The sequence below is a fragment of the Lethenteron reissneri genome, chromosome 65, assembly GCF_015708825.2.
Source record: "Lethenteron reissneri isolate LAM-NWPU_2019-01 chromosome 65, ASM1570882v1, whole genome shotgun sequence".
Lineage (NCBI taxonomy): Eukaryota > Metazoa > Chordata > Hyperoartia > Petromyzontiformes > Petromyzontidae > Lethenteron > Lethenteron reissneri.
In genome coordinates this window covers 11,953,119-11,971,153 of record NC_083843.1, presented here as the reverse complement: position 1 = coordinate 11,971,153, position 18,035 = coordinate 11,953,119, and the positions used below count along the sequence as shown (strand labels likewise).

The 18,035-nt window shown below is 46.2% G+C and overlaps 1 protein-coding gene across 1 annotated transcript; it reads right to left on the bottom strand.

Moving 5' to 3' along the window:
* Window positions 1–45: 45 nt before the first annotated feature.
* Window positions 46–15,841, bottom strand: LOC133359470 (tumor necrosis factor receptor superfamily member 6-like). The gene is made up of 7 exons (XM_061577888.1): window positions 15,827–15,841; window positions 15,476–15,698; window positions 8,232–8,276; window positions 7,090–7,165; window positions 2,953–3,087; window positions 2,615–2,728; window positions 46–188 (listed from the first exon to the last, which is right to left on the bottom strand). Exons 2-7 carry the CDS (start codon window positions 15,521–15,523, stop codon window positions 46–48), a joined length of 561 nt encoding a protein of 186 aa, XP_061433872.1. The 5' UTR covers window positions 15,524–15,698; window positions 15,827–15,841.
* Between the last annotated feature and the right edge of the window lie 2,194 nt (window positions 15,842–18,035).

Here is an 18,035-nt window from a genome sequence, read left to right as displayed (position 1 = left end):
GAACCAACGACCTCCTGCATACCGGGCGAGGGAGTCAACATCCTCCTAGCCACCGCGACTTACCCCAGGGAAGCGTTTACGGAAGATTCTGTAGAGAAGGAGGCCCACGGTCACCACAAGTAGAATGAGGAGCACGACAGCACCGATGGCAACACCGATGAGAACACCGATGACAGCTCCAGCAACGTCTGAGGATCGTACACGTATAGTAGAGTAGTATATAGTGTAGTGTATAGTAGTGTATAGTGTAGTGTATAATGTAGTGTGTGTCGTGTGTAATGTAGTGTATAGTAGTGTATAGTGTAGTGTATAGTAGTGTGTAGTGTAGTGTATAGTAGTATATAGTGTAGTGTGTAGTGTAGTGTATAGTGTAGTGTATAATGTAGTGTATAGTGTAGTGTATAGTGTAGTGTAGTAGAGTAATGTATAGTGTAGTGTATAGTGTAGTGTATAATGTAGTGTGTGTCGTGTATAATGTAGTGTATAGTAGTGTATAGTGTAGTGTGTGTAGTGTATAGTGTAGTGTATAGTAGTGTTTTGTGTAGTGTGTGTGTAGTGCGTATGTAGTGTACAGTGTAGTGTAGTATTGTGTAGTGTATATTGTATAGTCGTGTGTGTAGTGTATAGTAGTGTATAATAGTGTATAGTGTAGTGTATATTGTAGTGTATAGTGTAGTGTAGTAATGTGTAGTGTATAGTAGTGTAGTGTATTGTAGTACTGTATGTAGTCTATAGTAGTGTGATGTGTTGTGTCTAGTAGTGTGCTGTGTAGTGGCTCATAGTGAATTGTCTAGTAGTGTAGTGTAGTTTTAGTGTAGTTTAGTTATATAGTGTAAAGTGTAGTCTAATAAATACATAGGATTTGACGAAACAAAGTAAGTTTTAACTTCACCTAAAATATTCTGGCCAAGCCCAGGCTAAGAACCACTACTGGTGGAGTGAATTGTCGCGGTGCGATTGCCATCAGTTTCTCTCTTGCGTAGCAACGAGGTCACGGGAGCCTTTGAAACCTCACGTGGCCCCAAGAGTGCACCTAGCCTGGCACAGATGCCGTGGGGACGTCACCGCCACTTAGCGGTGAGCGGCTGCTGTTGTTGTTGGTACGTCGCGAGGGATAGCAATGGATTTGGGGTAGGGGTATGGGTGGTTGGCCTTCACACTTAGCACTTGCAACACGAAGATTATTTGTTGTGTCCTGCTCTAAAGATGACATACGCAACCGAAGATTAACGCTACAAATTGCAGAATAGGTTTGACCCTTGACTTGAAGCTTTCGTGACTGCAGGAATTCTTATTCTTTGGGTCTTTCGGTAAAGTCACAATTCCAAGAACACAGGATGAGATGTTACTATCCTTTGTGCAAGCACTTCCAAGAGTTCATGAACAGTGAGCCTGGTGAAATGTATGGAGCGCATCGTCAGTAGTGAACCTTTAGTTCCTAGGGTGTTTCGGCCTTTCACACGATACACCCTCCCCAGAGGCGGTCAGCGACAGGGCGATCAATCCTACGCTTGCGTCCCATTCCCAATTGGTCGTAGGAGTTGCCTTGTTGTTAATAGCCAACATCCCACGTAGATAGGTTCAAAGAAAATAACAAAAAATAACAAAAAACTACGACATCTCGATCGCAACACAAGCGACCGTCATAAGGTGGGAAGCTAAGCGACATGTCTCGGACCGTGTTCGTGAGCATAAGGCAGATTTGAAACACGTGAGGACCTACACTTCAGCCGTGGTGGATCATTGTTTTAATGCGGTTGGCTAACACAAAATTAATTTCTCTAAGATGGAGGTACTTTGCAAGCCCACTAGCTATCAACAAAGATTCGTTCATGAAGCCATCTATATATACAGATAGAGACACAATTTCAACCGAGAGGATGGGTACACACTCAGCAATCATTGGAAGGGCATCATCAACCAGTTGAAGTCATAACTGGCTGTGATGTTTCCATCTTGTCACCTTCCGATGTTCGTTTTATTTTACTAAAGATGGGACAAGCAATTAGAGTTCCTGTGGTGTCCCGCCTGGGTTGGGCGTACCACAAGTTGTTATTTTCTCCATGCGTCTCCCCTTCTCTTGTTTCTCTGATTTCACATGAACATAACCATCTCCGCTCGTGCTGGCCCCAGGGCACTTGTGCCTTGCCCGCTTCGTCCTGATACCAGGACGCTTGGGCTACGCCCATTTTAAACCTTTAAAACAGCTTCCCTTTAGTGGCTTCCCCTCCCTTTTTCCACCTGATGACGATTCGCTTGTTTTGCGATTGAAACGTCGTAGTTTTTGTTTATTTTTTATTATTTTGAACCTATCTACGTGACTTTTCCAAAAGACCCGAACAATACTACACTATACACTACACTACTATACACTACACTATATACTAAACTACTATCCACTACACTATATGCTACATTACTATACACTACGCCTCTATACACTACTATACACTACACAACTATACACTACACTATATACTACACTACTATACACTATACACTACACTATACAATACACCACTATACACTACACCTCTATACACTCCACTGACCCGCCAGCGTCGATTGTGAGCGCGTTAGAGCCGCATGGGTGCGGTGACCTGGTCATCCGAACCTGCATCTCCCTTCGCTTCCGTGCAGGGGTCCAATGGGGCAGCCCTCTGGAAGCCGTCTCTACAGCGACAGCGAGTGTCCTCCTTGGTGGTGCATCTCCTCTCAGTGTCTTCGGCTGCAGAACAACACCACCCCCATCACCACCACCACCGCCATACATGGGTAGTACATTGGTGAGTGTGATCGCACGCAGCGCAACCGCTCGCGTACGCGGCCATGCGGAACGAAGGTGCCAGGGTTGGAATCGAACCCACGATTGCCCGTGTACCAGGCGAGGTAGCGTGAATCACGCAAACCCCTCGATTCCCCGAATTCACAAAAAACACCCTCCCCTCTTACAAGTCACGTTGCAAACGGTGCACTTCTTGCACTCGTTGGAGCTGTTCGGTTCGTCCGTGTAGCCTTCTCCTGCACGGCAACCCGTGCAGAACGAGCCGGTCTTGTTGGAATCGCAATCCATCAACTTCTTGCTACCTGCACGGTGGCAGCATGGGGTGGTGGGTGGGTGGGTGGGAGGAGGGAAACAGACGCACCGACTGAACGAGAATACAAATCAAAAGGTTTTGGTGTTTGTTGCCCTTCACCACCTTGCTGTGTTCCAGACTCGCGAACCGTTCCACTTCGGAACGGGTCTCAGGAACGAATTAGGTTCGCAACCCGAGGACTGCCCATCCACTACTATACCCTGTACACTACACTGTACACTGCAGTATTAGTTTGTAGTTTATATTCTTTGGGGTTTTTTTATTTGTTGTGCCAAAAAGAATAGATACATTTAGGTGCATTGACCGAAGCAACAGACCACTTACCTGACACAAACGTGCACGTGCGAACGGACAGTCAGGAAGTCCACCAAGGCCTCTGATTGGTGCAGGGAGGCCTCAAAGACGATTGGTCAGGAGGAGAGACTCGAAGAGGATTGGAGGAGAGACTCAAAGGTAAAAAAGGGGAGTAACGAGGGTCGACTGTAGGGGGGCGATGGTTGACAGCCGTTGGAGGAGGAGGAGGAGGACGCGGATTGGCTGAAGGGAGTGAGATGAGTGAAGCTTCCACAAAGGGGGTTCTGAGGATATACAAGCGTAGCGTTTAGTGTTGTGTGTAGTGGATAGTGTAGTGGATAGTGTAGTGGATAGTGTAGTGTATAGTATAGTGTAGTGTATAGTGTAGTGTATAGTAGTAGTGTATAGTGTAGTGTATCGTGTAGTGTATAGTGTAGTGTATAGTAGTAGTGTATAGTAGTAGTGTATAGTGTAGTGTATAGTAGTAGTGTATAGTAGTAGTGTATAGTGTAGTGTATAGTGTAGTGTATAGCGAGGGTTGACAGCCATTTGAGGAGGAGGACGCGGATTGGCTGAAGGGAGTGGGGTGATCGAAGCTTCCACAAAGGGGGATCGGAGGACATAAAAGTGTCATGTGTAGTGTATTGTAGTGTATAGTGTAGTGTATAGTGTAGTGCATAGTAGTGGAATGTATGATAGTGTAAAGTAGTGTAGTGTATAGTAGTGTACAGTGTAGTGTATAGTAGTGCATAGTGTATATTGTAGCATATAGTAGCATAGTGTATAGTAGTGTAGTATAGAGTGTAGTGTATAGTAGAATATAGTGTATATTGTAGTCTATCGTAGCATAATGTATAGTAGTATAGTGCATTGTAGTGTACAGTAGTATAGTGTAAAAAAGTGTATATTTGTGTATTGTAGTGTATATTAGTGTATACTAGTGGTATGTATAGTAGTGTAGTGTAAAGTAGTGTAGTGTATAGTAGTATAGTGTATAGTAGTGTAGGGTATAGTAGTTGTTGCTAGAAGGCAACTGCCTCCAACTGCCCAGCAGCGTCCTTCATGAGCAGCTACCAACAAACACGACTTCTCTAATCGAACCAGCCAAACGGCTCTCCCTGAAAACCTTCTGGGGCTAGACCACCCAGATTCTATGGTCGTCCTAAGATTCATAAAGAAGGCACTCCACTTCGGCCCATCGTTTCCACTATCAACTCACCTACCTACAAACTGGCCCATTTTCTGTCTGATACCTTGCTTCCATTCACAGGCAAGACTACCTCAGCAGTACATAACTCAGCTCACTTGGTCTCTCTAATCAAGGGCATTTCACTGTCCCACAGATAATCTTCTCATCAGCTTTGATGTTGTCTCTCTGTTCAAGGTTCCTGTGCCTGACACCTTAGCAATAATTGAGGATTTAGTCCAACATGGACTGAGCCCTGATGTTCCTATTCTGGCTAGGCACTGCCTTACCAACATGTACTTCACCTAGAATGGTACTTTCTACAAACAAAATGAAGGTACCCCTATGGGTTCCCCCTTATCACCAGTGATAGCGAATATTTTCATGGAGAAATTTGAAACAGATGCCATCCAGACATCCACACTACATCCATCCTTTTGGAAGAGATATGTGGATGACACTTTCATCATTTGACTACATGGCCTGCCAGCACTGAACCAATTTCTCAACCACATTAATTCCATATACCCATCCATCAAATTCACCATGGAAGTAGAGAAGAATGGTAAGCTACCATTCCTGGATGTTTAGTTTAAGAAGAAACCTGATGGCTCTTTGGAACACTCTGTCTACAGGAAAGCCACCCACACAGATTCCTATCTGAAACCTGATTCTCACCACCATCCGGCACAGAAGAATTCCCTCATCAAAACACTACACCATATGGCCCAATGCATTTCTGACCAACACCACCTAGCCAGTGAACTGGAACAGGTACACCAGGCCCTTAAGATCAATGGATATTCAGACCGCATTATCCGCAAATCAGTTTCTCCAACCATGGAGAAACAACCCCCTGAGACGCCGATTAAAACCATCACGTTACCATATATAACGGGCGTTACTAGAAAGATTGCCAAAATCTTAAACAAACACAAGATCCAGATCCAATTCAGTACAGTACACAAAATCCGTGATCTAATCCCATCTGTGAAGGATGTCATTCCTGACATGCAATATCCGCGAGTCTACAAACTAAGTTGCTCCTGTGGCGATTATTACATTGGGGAAACGAAACGGCATGTGTCGGACCGTGATCGCGAGCACAAGGCAGATCTGAAACACGGCAGGACTAATACCTCCGCTGTGGCCGACCATTGCTATAACGCTGTGGGCTCTCGTGATATTCTTTGGTTCTTTCGGTAAAGTCACGTAGGTAAAATAAAGTAAAATAAAATTGAAAATAATTAAATGAAATCACGACGTTTCGGGCACAACACAAGCGTCCGTCCTCAGGTGGGGACAACCACAGTGAAAAAACAATCGCTGAAGTATGCCTAAGAGATGGCTGTGACAAAGGATTATATAGCTGAGGGGGGGGCCAAGGTGAGTGTGGGAGCGGGCCGTGAGCTGGGGGAGAGCGGCAAGGATGATGCTAGAGTTCAAACTAAAGCTGTGAACCGTTGGGGGGGGGGTTGGGGGAGTGAGCTCTGCAAGCTCGAAACACTGCGCAGCAAATTTCCAAGTGATGGGAGTGAGCAGGCCTGGGAGCCGGGGCGGTTTCTTCATTAGGGCGATTGGGCGACGCACCACCAATGTCATTGAACCACAGAGTCACGCTAGCCGTCACTGTCAGCCTCTGGATATAGTCCAATCAGCGTCATGTCACGTTCTGTGGAGTACCGCCTCTTTTTGGGCGATTTCACTACGGCTGAGAATCGCCCCGAGTGGCCCCATAGACTTACATTCAAAGATGTTTTTTTTCGAACGGGGGGCGCTGCAATGCATTCTCTATGGCTCCGGGAGGGCTCGCACTAACGTGCTTACGTCATCATACGTGCTAACGTCATCATAATTAAGAACGTTTCATCCAACAATATAATTTGTCGCCACCTAGTGGAATCTTTAATAAAAGAAACTTGAGTGGATTGTATTAATAGTGAGTATAGAAACAAACAAGGAGATGTATTGTAAGAGTCACTTTATTTTTCATTAATATTAAAGAAGTGAAGTTGCCTTTACATGCTTAAGCTGTTAATTTATCTATTGCATGGGTGGACCTTATCCTTATCAATCATCCAGACAATCGCCCCCCCTGAGAGATTTTGCAGGAGCCGCCACTGCCTGGGAGTAAAAGACTGGAGATGCGGATGTGAATATAAACCATAAGGCAGCCTCCTCTTGCCCGCTTCAGCAATTATTTATTGCTGTGGTTGTTCCACCTGATGACGGGCACTTGCGTTGTGCCCGAAACATCGTGATTTAATTTATTTTATATTTTCTACCTACGTGACATTACCGAAAGAACCAAAGAGTATGGATCCCTGCAGTCACAACAAACTTCAAATCTAGATTGAACTACCCATAGATTCAACACTGTCCACAGTCTCAACACCGCACTGCCGATTAGCCACCGTTGGCTACGTGCAGTGCGAAAGAAGTCCAATGAATCTACATTAAAACCTTTCTATGGTGGTATTTGACTCAGGCCTTTCAGTCTGTGCGCGTTACCTGCTGGGCAGAGCTCGCAGCAGATGCCATGTTTTGACGAGTAGTGCGTTGTTTCGTTACATCCGCCTTTCAAAACCTGCGTGGAAAAAAACATTCAAGACAAGGAAAATGTAACAACCAAAACAATTTATGTTACCAGGTGTAACGAGGCCCCAGTGAGCTTCTGTGTAAGTGGCTGTTTTGTTCAGAAGCGACCCTGACCATCACAAATGATGATAGCAGCTCAACCAAGTGGCTGATGTCATCATCAATGTGTTGACATTTAGAGCAGCAGCCCAATACTCTAAACGCATATAGATCCATAGAGACCCACAGAGACACATATAGACCCACAACGATACATAAAGACCCACAGAGACACATAGAGATTTATCAAGACAAATAGAAATCTATAGAGATCTATAGATATACACAGAGACCAACAGAGACCCATAGAGATACAAAGAGACCCACAGAGACACATATAGACCCACAACTATACATAAAGACCGACAGAGACACACAGAGACACATATAGACCCACAACGATACATAAAGACCCACAGAGACACAATGAGACTTATAGAGACAAATAGAAATCCATAGAGACCTATAGAGAAACACAGAGACCAACCGAGATACAAAGAGACCCACAGAGATACACAGAGACCCATATACATTAATAGAGACCCACAGAGACACATAGATACCCGTAGAAGCACATACAGTGAGGGAAAAAAGTATTTGATCCCCTGCTAATTTTGTACGTTTGCCCACTGGCAAAGAAATGATCAGTCTATAATTTTAACGGTAGGTTTATTTGAACAGTGAGAGACAGAATAACAACAACAAAATCCAGAAAAACGCATGTCAAAAATGTTACAAATTGATTTGCATTTTAATGAGGGGAGTACTAATACTGTGGTGACGTCACTTCGTCACTAATGGCGGGTACTGGTATTGGCTATAACCCTACCCACCCCACTTCAAAAGTCGCCGCACACAGTGGGGCGGATGTGAATGGGTGTCAGTGATGAGCTGGACGTAATGTTCACGTGAATCGTCCCGCTTGAAAAGTGATCCAGGGCGCTTCGAGATGCTGTTGTGCAATTGACGAGCCCGGCAATATTCTTGCTGGTCACACATTTTTGTTTGCGTCTTACCTCTTGTGGCCTGTTGCTGATCGTCGCACTTTTAGAGGGAAGTATCTGCAGACAACAGGAAACGTGAAAAAAGACGTTCTCATAATATGCCATTTAAGCTAAAACTGCGTCCAGTTCAAATTCCAAAGATAAGCAATGAGGACCAAAAAACATTTACCATGGTAAATGATAAAATGGTGAATCCATAAAGAGATCCATAGAGATACTTAGAGACTCATAAACTAAACAAAATATGTATTTATTTAACAAGGTGTAAGGCCCCCACCACTGAGCTGCTATGCTTGTTCAGAAGCGACCCCTGGCCACCGCACCCAATGATATCGGCGCAACCAAGTGGCTGATATCATCACCGCGTGGAAATTCACAGCGGCAGCCAAATAATGTAGATGCAGAGGCCTATAGAGATTAATGGAGATACATAGAGACACACAGAGATACATAGAGACCCACAGAGATGCATAGAGACCCACAGAGACCCACAGAGACCCGCAGAGATACATAGAGACCCACAGAGATACATAGAGACCCACAGAAATACATAGAGACCCACAGAGACCCGCAGAGATACATAGAGACCGACAGAGACACATAGAGACCCGCAGAGATACATAGAGACCGACAGAGACCCACAGAGACCCACAGAGATACATAGAGACCCACAGAGATACATAGAGACCCACAGAAATACATAGAGACCCACAGAGACCCGCAGAGATATATAGAGACCGACAGAGACACATAGAGACCCGCAGAGATACATAGAGACCCACAGAGATACATAGAGACCCGCAGAGATACATAGAGACCGACAGAGACCCACAGAGACCCACAGAGATACATAGAGACCCACAGAGATACATAGAGACCCACAGAGATACATAGACCCACAGAGACCCGCAGAGATACATAGAGACCGACAGAGACACATAGAGACCCGCAGAGATACATAGAGACCCACAGAGATACATAGAGACCCACAGAGATAGAGACCCACAGAGATACACAGAGAACCGCAGAGATACATAGAGACCCACAGAGGCACATAGAGACCCACAGAAATACATAGAGACCCACAGAGATACATAGAGACCCACAGAAATACATAGAGACCCACAGAGATACACAGAGAACCGTAGAGATACATAGAGATCCACAGAGATACATGGGGACCAATATTAAAACTAAACGACGTTGATTTTCACCAGATGTAAGGCCCCAAGACTGAGCTGCTATGTGGTAGCTCTTTTGTTGAGAAGCGACTCCGGCCATCACACGTAACGATAGCAGCTCAACCAACTGGGCTGATATCGTCATGATCATCAGCACTACGTGGACATTTACAGCAACAGCCAAATAATCTAAGCGTGGTGACGTTGATTCTAAATGTGGAGGGAAACACTGGATGACCTGGAGACAAAATCTACGAGACCACAGGGATAGAGACGCAGACTCCAAATATACAGCAGGTGACAGGGTCGGGGAAAACCCACGACCGCCTGCATACCAGACTGTGACACTCACAATACGTTTGTCACAAACACCTCCTTGTAGCTCTAAACCATAAAGAAAATAGAACCCCATATAGGGAGATACAATAAACTGCACCTATTTTGCTCAGAAGAGACCCCTGGGCAACACACGCAATGATAGAAGCTCAACAAAGTGGCTGATATCATCACGACGATGACGTTTACAGCAACAGCCAAATAATTTAAACGCGTGGTGCCGTTGATTCTAAATGTGGAGGGAAACACTGGAGGACCTGGAGATAAAATCTACGAGACCACAGGGAGAGAGAGAAGCAGACTCCAAATAAACAGCAGGCGACAGAGTCGGGGAAAACCCACGACCGCCTGCATACCAGACCGTTGCACTCACTCACAATACGTTTGTCACAAACACCTCCTTATAGCTCGAAACTAGGGGTGGGGAACCTTTTTTCGGCCAAAGGCCATTTGGATATTTATAACATTATTCGCGGGCCATACGAAATTATCAACTTAAAAATTTGCCTTTGGGGCCGTCCATAAATGACGTCACGCACCTAGGGGGGGTCAGACATTTGTGACGATGTGTGACAGGGGGGGGGGGTTGTTAAGAAATGTAACGTCACATCAAAATGCGCAACTTTAAATAAATATAGACAACACGTTCTACTTAATTAAATAGACGTTTTCATAAATATTTACTCCTACAACATCAGATTGCAGCGGCGCATTAAATGCGCACTACAATGACAATAGTTTAAAGCGATTTGAAGCATGTTTTATTTTTTGGGGGGGGGAGGCAGAGCTTTTTGACGTCATATTTCAGGGTTGGGGGGTCTGACTTTTTGTGACGCCGTGTGACGATGGGGGGGGGGGGCAAAAATCGTCCAAAATCGCGTGACGTCATTTATGAACGGGCTCCGTTATATTTGGTCAAACATTTAATGAACTCACCCCTAATGCGATGGGCTGGAACTGCTTCTTTTTGGCGAGGCGTGTGATGTTAGCTGGCTATTGATGATGTTGCTGCTACTCGCAACTGCTTTTCCAGATTTGCTCCTATAGATTTATTGAATTTCGAGTCCCGCCTGCGGTTGCCTTGGCAGGGCCAGACTCAAATGATTTCGCGGTGCCTCATACGGCCCGCGGGCCGGACGTTCCCCACCCCTGCTCTAAACCATAAAGAAACACAGAGCCCCAAATAGATAGATACAATAAACTGCACCTATTTAGTTCAGAAGAGACCCCTGGTCACCACACGTAATGATAGCAGCTCAACCAACTGGGCTGATATCGTCACGACGTTGACATTTATAGCGGCAGCCAAATAATCTAGACGGGTAGAGATACACAGAGACCCCATAGAGACGCATAGAGATTCATAGAGAAACATAAACACCCATAGAGATGCAGATAAACCTACAGATTTACATAGAAACCCACCGTGATACGTAAACACCCATAGAGGCACATAGAGACCCACATATATATATATGTAGAGACCCATAGAGATACATAGAGACCAACAGAGATACATGGAGATCCACAGAGGCACATAGACACCCATAGAAGTACATAGATACCCACAGAGATACAGAGACCCATAGAGAAACATTGAGACCCACAGAAATACATAGGTACCCACAGAGACATACATAAACCGACAGAGACACATACATAATCCATAAGAGACACACAGATGCATAGAGACCCATAAAGATACAGAGACCCATAAAGACCCACAGACATACATAGAGACAGATATAAATACATGGAGGCCCATTGACATACATACAGACCCACAGAAACGCCTAGAGACTCATAAGAGACACACACAGATCCATAAAGACCCATATAGATTCATAGAGACCCATAGAGATACATGGAGGCCCATAGGCTAAACTAAAACTTGCTTCCATTTACCAGCTAGGGCCCATCTTAAGCGAGTGGCACAGGTACGGCAGTGGCCTTTTGATCAACCACGTACATCAATCACTTTGTTCCTGTGCAGTTTGGTGAACGAGGGGGGGGGGGGAGCTTATACATAAGTGCAGCGATAAGCGATTGCTCTGTTGAGGGAGGGAGGAATGCGGGGCTCAACAAGTTACAACAACACACACCATACACACACAATAGACACACACACAATATACTCACAATACACACACACACAATACACACACACACACAATATACTCACAATACACACACATTTCTATTTAAAGCTTTCGTGACTGCAGGGATTCATCTTCTTGGTTCTTTCGGTAAAGTCACGTAGAAGGGAAGTAATAAAATAATAAAAATAAAACATAATAAAACAATTCTCACGACGTTTCGGCCACAACGCAAGCAGCCGTCCTCAGGTGAAGAATGAGACAATGCCAAGCTAGGAGCTTATATATAAGCTGCGTTGGAGGTGGAAGAAAGAGCGCCTTAACAAAAGAATGTGCATATGAAGAGGAATTTAGCATATTCCATGTATATGCTAAATTCCTCTTCATATGCACATTCTTTTGTTAAGGCGCTCTTTCTTCCACCTCCAACGCAGCTTATATATAAGCTCCTAGCTTGGCATTGTCTCATTCTTCACCTGAGGACGGCTGCTTGCGTTGTGGCCGAAACGTCGTGAGAATTGTTTTATTATGTTTTATTTTTATTATTTTATTACTTCCCTTCTACGTGACTTTACCGAAAGAACCAAGAAGATGAATACACACACACACAATATACTCACAATACACACACACAATACACACACACACACAATACACACACCGATGGGAGTGCAAAATATTGAAAACGTAAGCATGCCACTAGACATTAATGAATAAATACAAGTAAAGTATTTAAGCACAAATTGCATGAGTGAATTAGACTCGGCTATTCGCGTGCAGGTTTACGCGAGATTTCGACGTAAATTAATAACTCATAATAAAGGTTTTTGGGTTAGATCGCGTTATTTATAAATGTGTCGCAACCCTCCACCACCCGACACGGCCAATCGGTAAGAAATGTGTCACGTTGACAAAACGCCAATTAGTTACTTCTTCATCCCGCCGGTGTGTTTGAGGAGTGAATCGACAACGTTTACAATTTGAGCGGTACGACGTTTCGCTGGTAATCACATCCAGCATCTTCGGGCGATTTGCCGGAATAGTGAAGTCATCCATTTGCTTCCGGTCTTAAATAGTGCAGGATGACGTCATCATTGTAGAACCCCATCAGGATTCGAGATCAGAGGCGGGGGTGAATGCAATTATGTAATAGGTCAGTAATCAGCCACTTAACTAAAGTAGTGAACTATTTTGTCGGGTGGTGGAGGGTTGCGACACATTTTTTAATAACGCGATCTAACCCAAACACCTTTATTATGAACTAGCATAAGTACCCGGCGTTGCCCGGGTGAAAAATATATTTCTTAATAACCTTACATATATACACAGATGGGCTGCTACCCCTGCCCCCCCCCCCCCCCCCAGCCACGATCTCCTCGGCCGCTGTGCAGTAATATGTACAGCCTATAGTGTGGTGGGGTGTCGAGGCCTAGTACCGTGCAGAGCCTCCGGCCTCGCCTAAATTGCCCACCCGGCTGAGGCTGGGTACGGGTGCCGTCCCCCCCCCCCCCGCGCTACAATAATACTGTCTAATCGCTATAATTTTATTATCTACCGACCCTATAATAGTAATTGCACACATTGTGGTGGGGGGGGAGTGAAGAGGACGTGAAACTTTGATGAATTTACCTCAGAGTCGCGTGTTAATGCGTGCGCATATTTTTAACAGGAATTAAAAATGGCGTCCACCCCGCAGCGAATGCGTCGCTACCCGTTGCCAGGGGCAACCGCCGTCCAATGAAACTGCGTATGGTCCGGCGACACACAGACAGACAGACAGATTTGCGATTTTATATATATAGATAATACTGGTCGCGAAAGCCTACGTGTTTAACAAATTAATAACTCGTGGATTTTTCCCTTCAGCCAAAATATATTATCTAAAAACAGTTATGCACTTATATCTTGGAAATGAGAATAGGTTTTTCCCCTTTTATCTGGCAACAAAACAGGTGTTAATATGTTAAAACACCAAACTGAAACCTTTTACAAGGAATAATGTCCGCATTAACCACAATACTTGTGGTCAAAATGCAAACAAAAACCACGCTCTGATAATATGATGCATTGTCTTTGAAACTGATTGGTCCACACCAGAGAAAGCTTTATTTTGAGGTTGGAAATGTTTATTGACAGGTCACACGCTGCTTCATCCCGAACAAATGTGTTGCTCCGGTTAATGTGAAATCCGCGTGCTCGCATCTGCAGTACAGAAGTTGCAATATCTTTACACACAGAGGGGCTGAGTTTGATTGATGTTGATTGGCTGTGGCTCTGTTATCATCCACTTAGTGGGGCTGAGTTTGATTGATGCTGATTGGCTATGCCTCTGATATCATCCACTTAGTAGGCTGACTTTGATTGATGTTGATTGGCTGTGGCTCTATCATCCACTTAGTGGGTCTGAGTTTGATTTATGTCGATTAGCTATGGCTCTATCATCCACTTAGTGGGCCTGAGTTTGAGTGATGTTGATTGGCTATGGCTCTGCTATCATCCACTTAGTGGGGCTGACTTTGGTTGATGTTGATTGGTTGTGGCTCTGCTATCATCCACTTAGTGGGGCTGCGTTTGGTTGATGTTGATTGGCTGTGGCTCTGATATCATCCACTTAGTGGGGCTGCCTTTGATTGATCTTGATTGGCTGTGGCTCTGCTATCATCCACTTAGTGGGGCTGCGTTTGGTTGATGTTGATTGGCTATGGCTCTGCTATCATCCACTTAGTGGGGCTGCGTTTGGTTGATGTTGATTGGCTGTGGCTCTGCTATCATCCACTTAGTGGGCCTGAGTTTGATTGATGCTGATTGGCTGTGGCTCTGCTATCATCCACTTAGTGGGCCTGAGTTTGATTGATGCTGATTGGCTGTGGCTCTATCATCCACTTAGTGGGGCTGACTTTGAGTGATGTTGATTGGCCGTGGCCTGCAATCATCCACTTAGTGGGGCTGAGTTTGATTGATGTTGATTGGTTGATTGATTCTTCTGCTGGGTGGGTGCCAGGAATGTGATCTTATCACTGAGCATGTGCATCATCCGTCGGTCGAACATTCTCAATTGAAAGAATAACAATTGAAATCGTCAGCAGTTGTGCATCATTGTGAGTGACTTATCCGATAATTCAATTGGTGAGTTTTCATTTTTGAACACTCTGCCGTGGCAGAGAAACTTAAGAACAATGTATCACCCGAAATGATATTTCTTTTTAAAGCTTTCGGTAAAGTCGCGTAGAAGGGAAATAATAAAATGATAAAGATAACACAATAAAATTCTCACCACGTTTCGATTGCAACACAAGCAATCATCATCACACAGCAAGAAAGTGTTCTTGCTGTGGTTTTCACACCTGATGATGACAACAACAACAGTCCCACACCACAACAAGACAACAACAACAACAGTCCCAGACAACAACAACAACAGTCCCAGACAACAACAACAACAGTCCCAGACCACACCAAGACAACAACAACAACAACAGTCCCAGACCACACCAACACAACAACAACAACAGTCCCAGACCACACCAACACAACAACAACAACAACAACAGTCCCAGACCACACCAACACAACAACAACAACAGTCCCAGACCACACCAAGCGTCCTCCGCTTTGCGAAGGCGCCGTGCGTAAGTTCACTCACCAGCGTCGCGAACAATTGCAGGGAGATGAAACACGACGGAAGATTCATTTTTGACGCCCGCCAGCCCCACGTCGGTGATTTTCCTTCTTCGCTGTCGGTCGCTCCAAACCGCTCTGGAACATCTCCCCGTGCGCTCGCTTAAGCGTCGCCGACCGAAGAGAGATAGAGAGCTGAATGAACGACGGATGTGGCCAAGTCATCGGCGTCGTCGGAGACCTTTATACTGGAAGGGAGTGTGTCGAGGCGATGCGTGGTCACACAAAGACACGAGAGAGAGACTTACCCCACTGAATTTGCTAGGCACCGCAGTTTGTTGACAAACCATTCAATAGGCATTCCAGGTCTACATACCTGAACGGTTTGGTGTGAGGTGCGGCCACCCACTTCCTCTTACAACGTCGATGGCGAGATGTTGACTACCTCGCCTGGCACGCAGGAAGTCGTGGGTTCGATCCCGGAAGCTGACGAAACCCGTTGTCGATGTGAGGTCTGCCGTGTCTCCCTGTTTCACATCATCATATATCTCTCCCCGTGTCTCACACACAGCCCGTGTCTCACACACAGCCCGTGTCTCACACACAGTCAGTGTCTCACACACAGCCCGTGTCTCACACACAGCCCGTGTCTCACACACAGCCCGTGTCTCACACACAGTCAGTGTCTCACACACAGCCAGTGTCTCACACACAGTCAGTGTCTCACACACAGTCAGTGTCTCACTCACAGCCCGTGTCTCACACACAGCCCGTGTCTCACACACAGCCCGTGTCTCACACACAGCCCGTGTCTCACTCACAGCCCGTGTCTCACACACAGCCCGTGTCTCACACACAGTCAGTGTCTCTCACACAGCCCGTGTCTCTCACACAGCCCGTGTCTCACACACAGCCCGTGTCTCACACAGTCAGTGCCTCACACACAGCCCGTGTCTCACACACAGTCAGTGTCTCACACACAGTCAGTGTCTCACACACAGCCCGTGTCTCACACACAGTGTCTCACACACAGCCCGTGTCTCACACACAGCCAGTGTCTCACACACAGCCCGTGTCTCTCACACAGCCCGTGTCTCACACACAACACGTGTCTCACACACAGCCCGTGTCTCACACACAGCCCCTGTCTCACACACAGCCCGTGTCTCACACACAGCCCGTGTCTCACACACAGTCAGTGTCTCTCACACAGCCCGTGTCTCACACACAGTGTCTCACACACAGCCCCTGTCTCACACACAGCCCGTGTCTCACACACAGCCCGTGTCTCTCACACAGCCCGTGTCTCACACACAGCCCGTGTCTCACACAGTCAGTGCCTCACACACAGCCCGTGTCTCACACACAGCCCGTGTCTCACACACAGCCCGTGTCTCACACACAGTCAGTGTCTCACACACAGTCAGTGTCTCACACAGTCAGTGTCTCACACACAGCCCGTGTCTCACACACAGTCAGTGTCTCACACACAGTCAGTGTCTCACACACAGCCCGTGTCTCACACACAGCCCGTGTCTCACACACAGTCAGTGTCTCACACACAGTCAGTGTCTCACACACAGCCCGTGTCTCACACACAGTCAGTGTCTCACACACAGTCAGTGTCTCTCACACAGTCAGTGTCTCACACACAGTCAGTGTCTCACACACAGTCAGTGTCTCTCACACAGTCAGTGTCTCTCACACAGTCAGTGCCTCACACACAGTCAGTGTCTCACACACAGTCAGTGTCTCACACACAGTCAGTGTCTCACACACAGCCCGTGTCTCACACACATTTTGTTCGCTCGCCCCACGTCGGTGATTTTTCCTTCCTCTGCGCTGCGGTTTATTCGATGTCGGTTTTCACCAAACCGCTCAGGAACATCTCCCCGTGCGCTCGCTTCAGCGGCGGCGACTGAAGAGAGAGAGCTGAAAGAACGTCGGAAGTGGCTAAGTGATCGGCGTCATCGGTGACCTTTACAATGAAAGGGAGTGATTGATGTGATGCGTGGTCACACAACACACACACAGGATTTAAAGACCGAGCTCGTGGTGTTTATTAGGTACCGCAGTGTGTTGCCACATCATTCTATTTGCGTTTCACGGCTGCATACCAGCACGATGTGATGAGATTAAGGTGTTGTGTGAGGTGTGACTACCCCCACCTCTTACAACCTCGTTGGCGAAGCGTGGAATAGGAGCCCCAAAAATACCCACGGAAGGGCCTCTCTCGGTGCTTCCATCTCTCGAGGGCTGTAGTGACGAGATGTTGATTATCTCGCCTGGTACGCAGGAGGGCGTGGGTTCCATCTCTACCCTGACGATGTCAGCATCTCTCTCTCTCTCTCTCATCATCATCAATGTGGTGAGATGCAGTGACGTGCGGTGAGGTCAATGGCTGGGGAGTCACTGGCTCGTGTCAGAGCCAGATTCACACACTTTGGGCGCGTGTTAGACACGCCCCCCTCAGTGAGGCAGATGTGATAGCTGCCTCCCCTGGTGCTTTTTCATTGCAGTTTCATGACGAGACCAGCCAGCCTAAATGTCTTTATACATATACGTGAAATAAGTTACCTGGAGTA

Bases quoted from the DNA above. Each gene is read 5' to 3' on its own strand.
- LOC133359470 (XM_061577888.1), bottom strand. From the start codon at position 15,523: ATGAATCTTCCGTCGTGTTTCATCTCCCTGCAATTGTTCGCGACGCTG. The intron at 7,166-8,231 runs GTAAGACGCAAA...TTTTCCACGCAG, and splicing joins TCAGCAACAGGCCACAAGAG to GTTTTGAAAGGCGGATGTAA. The intron at 3,088-7,089 runs GTAACGCGCACA...GCCACCGTGCAG, and splicing joins CTGCGAGCTCTGCCCAGCAG to GTAGCAAGAAGTTGATGGAT.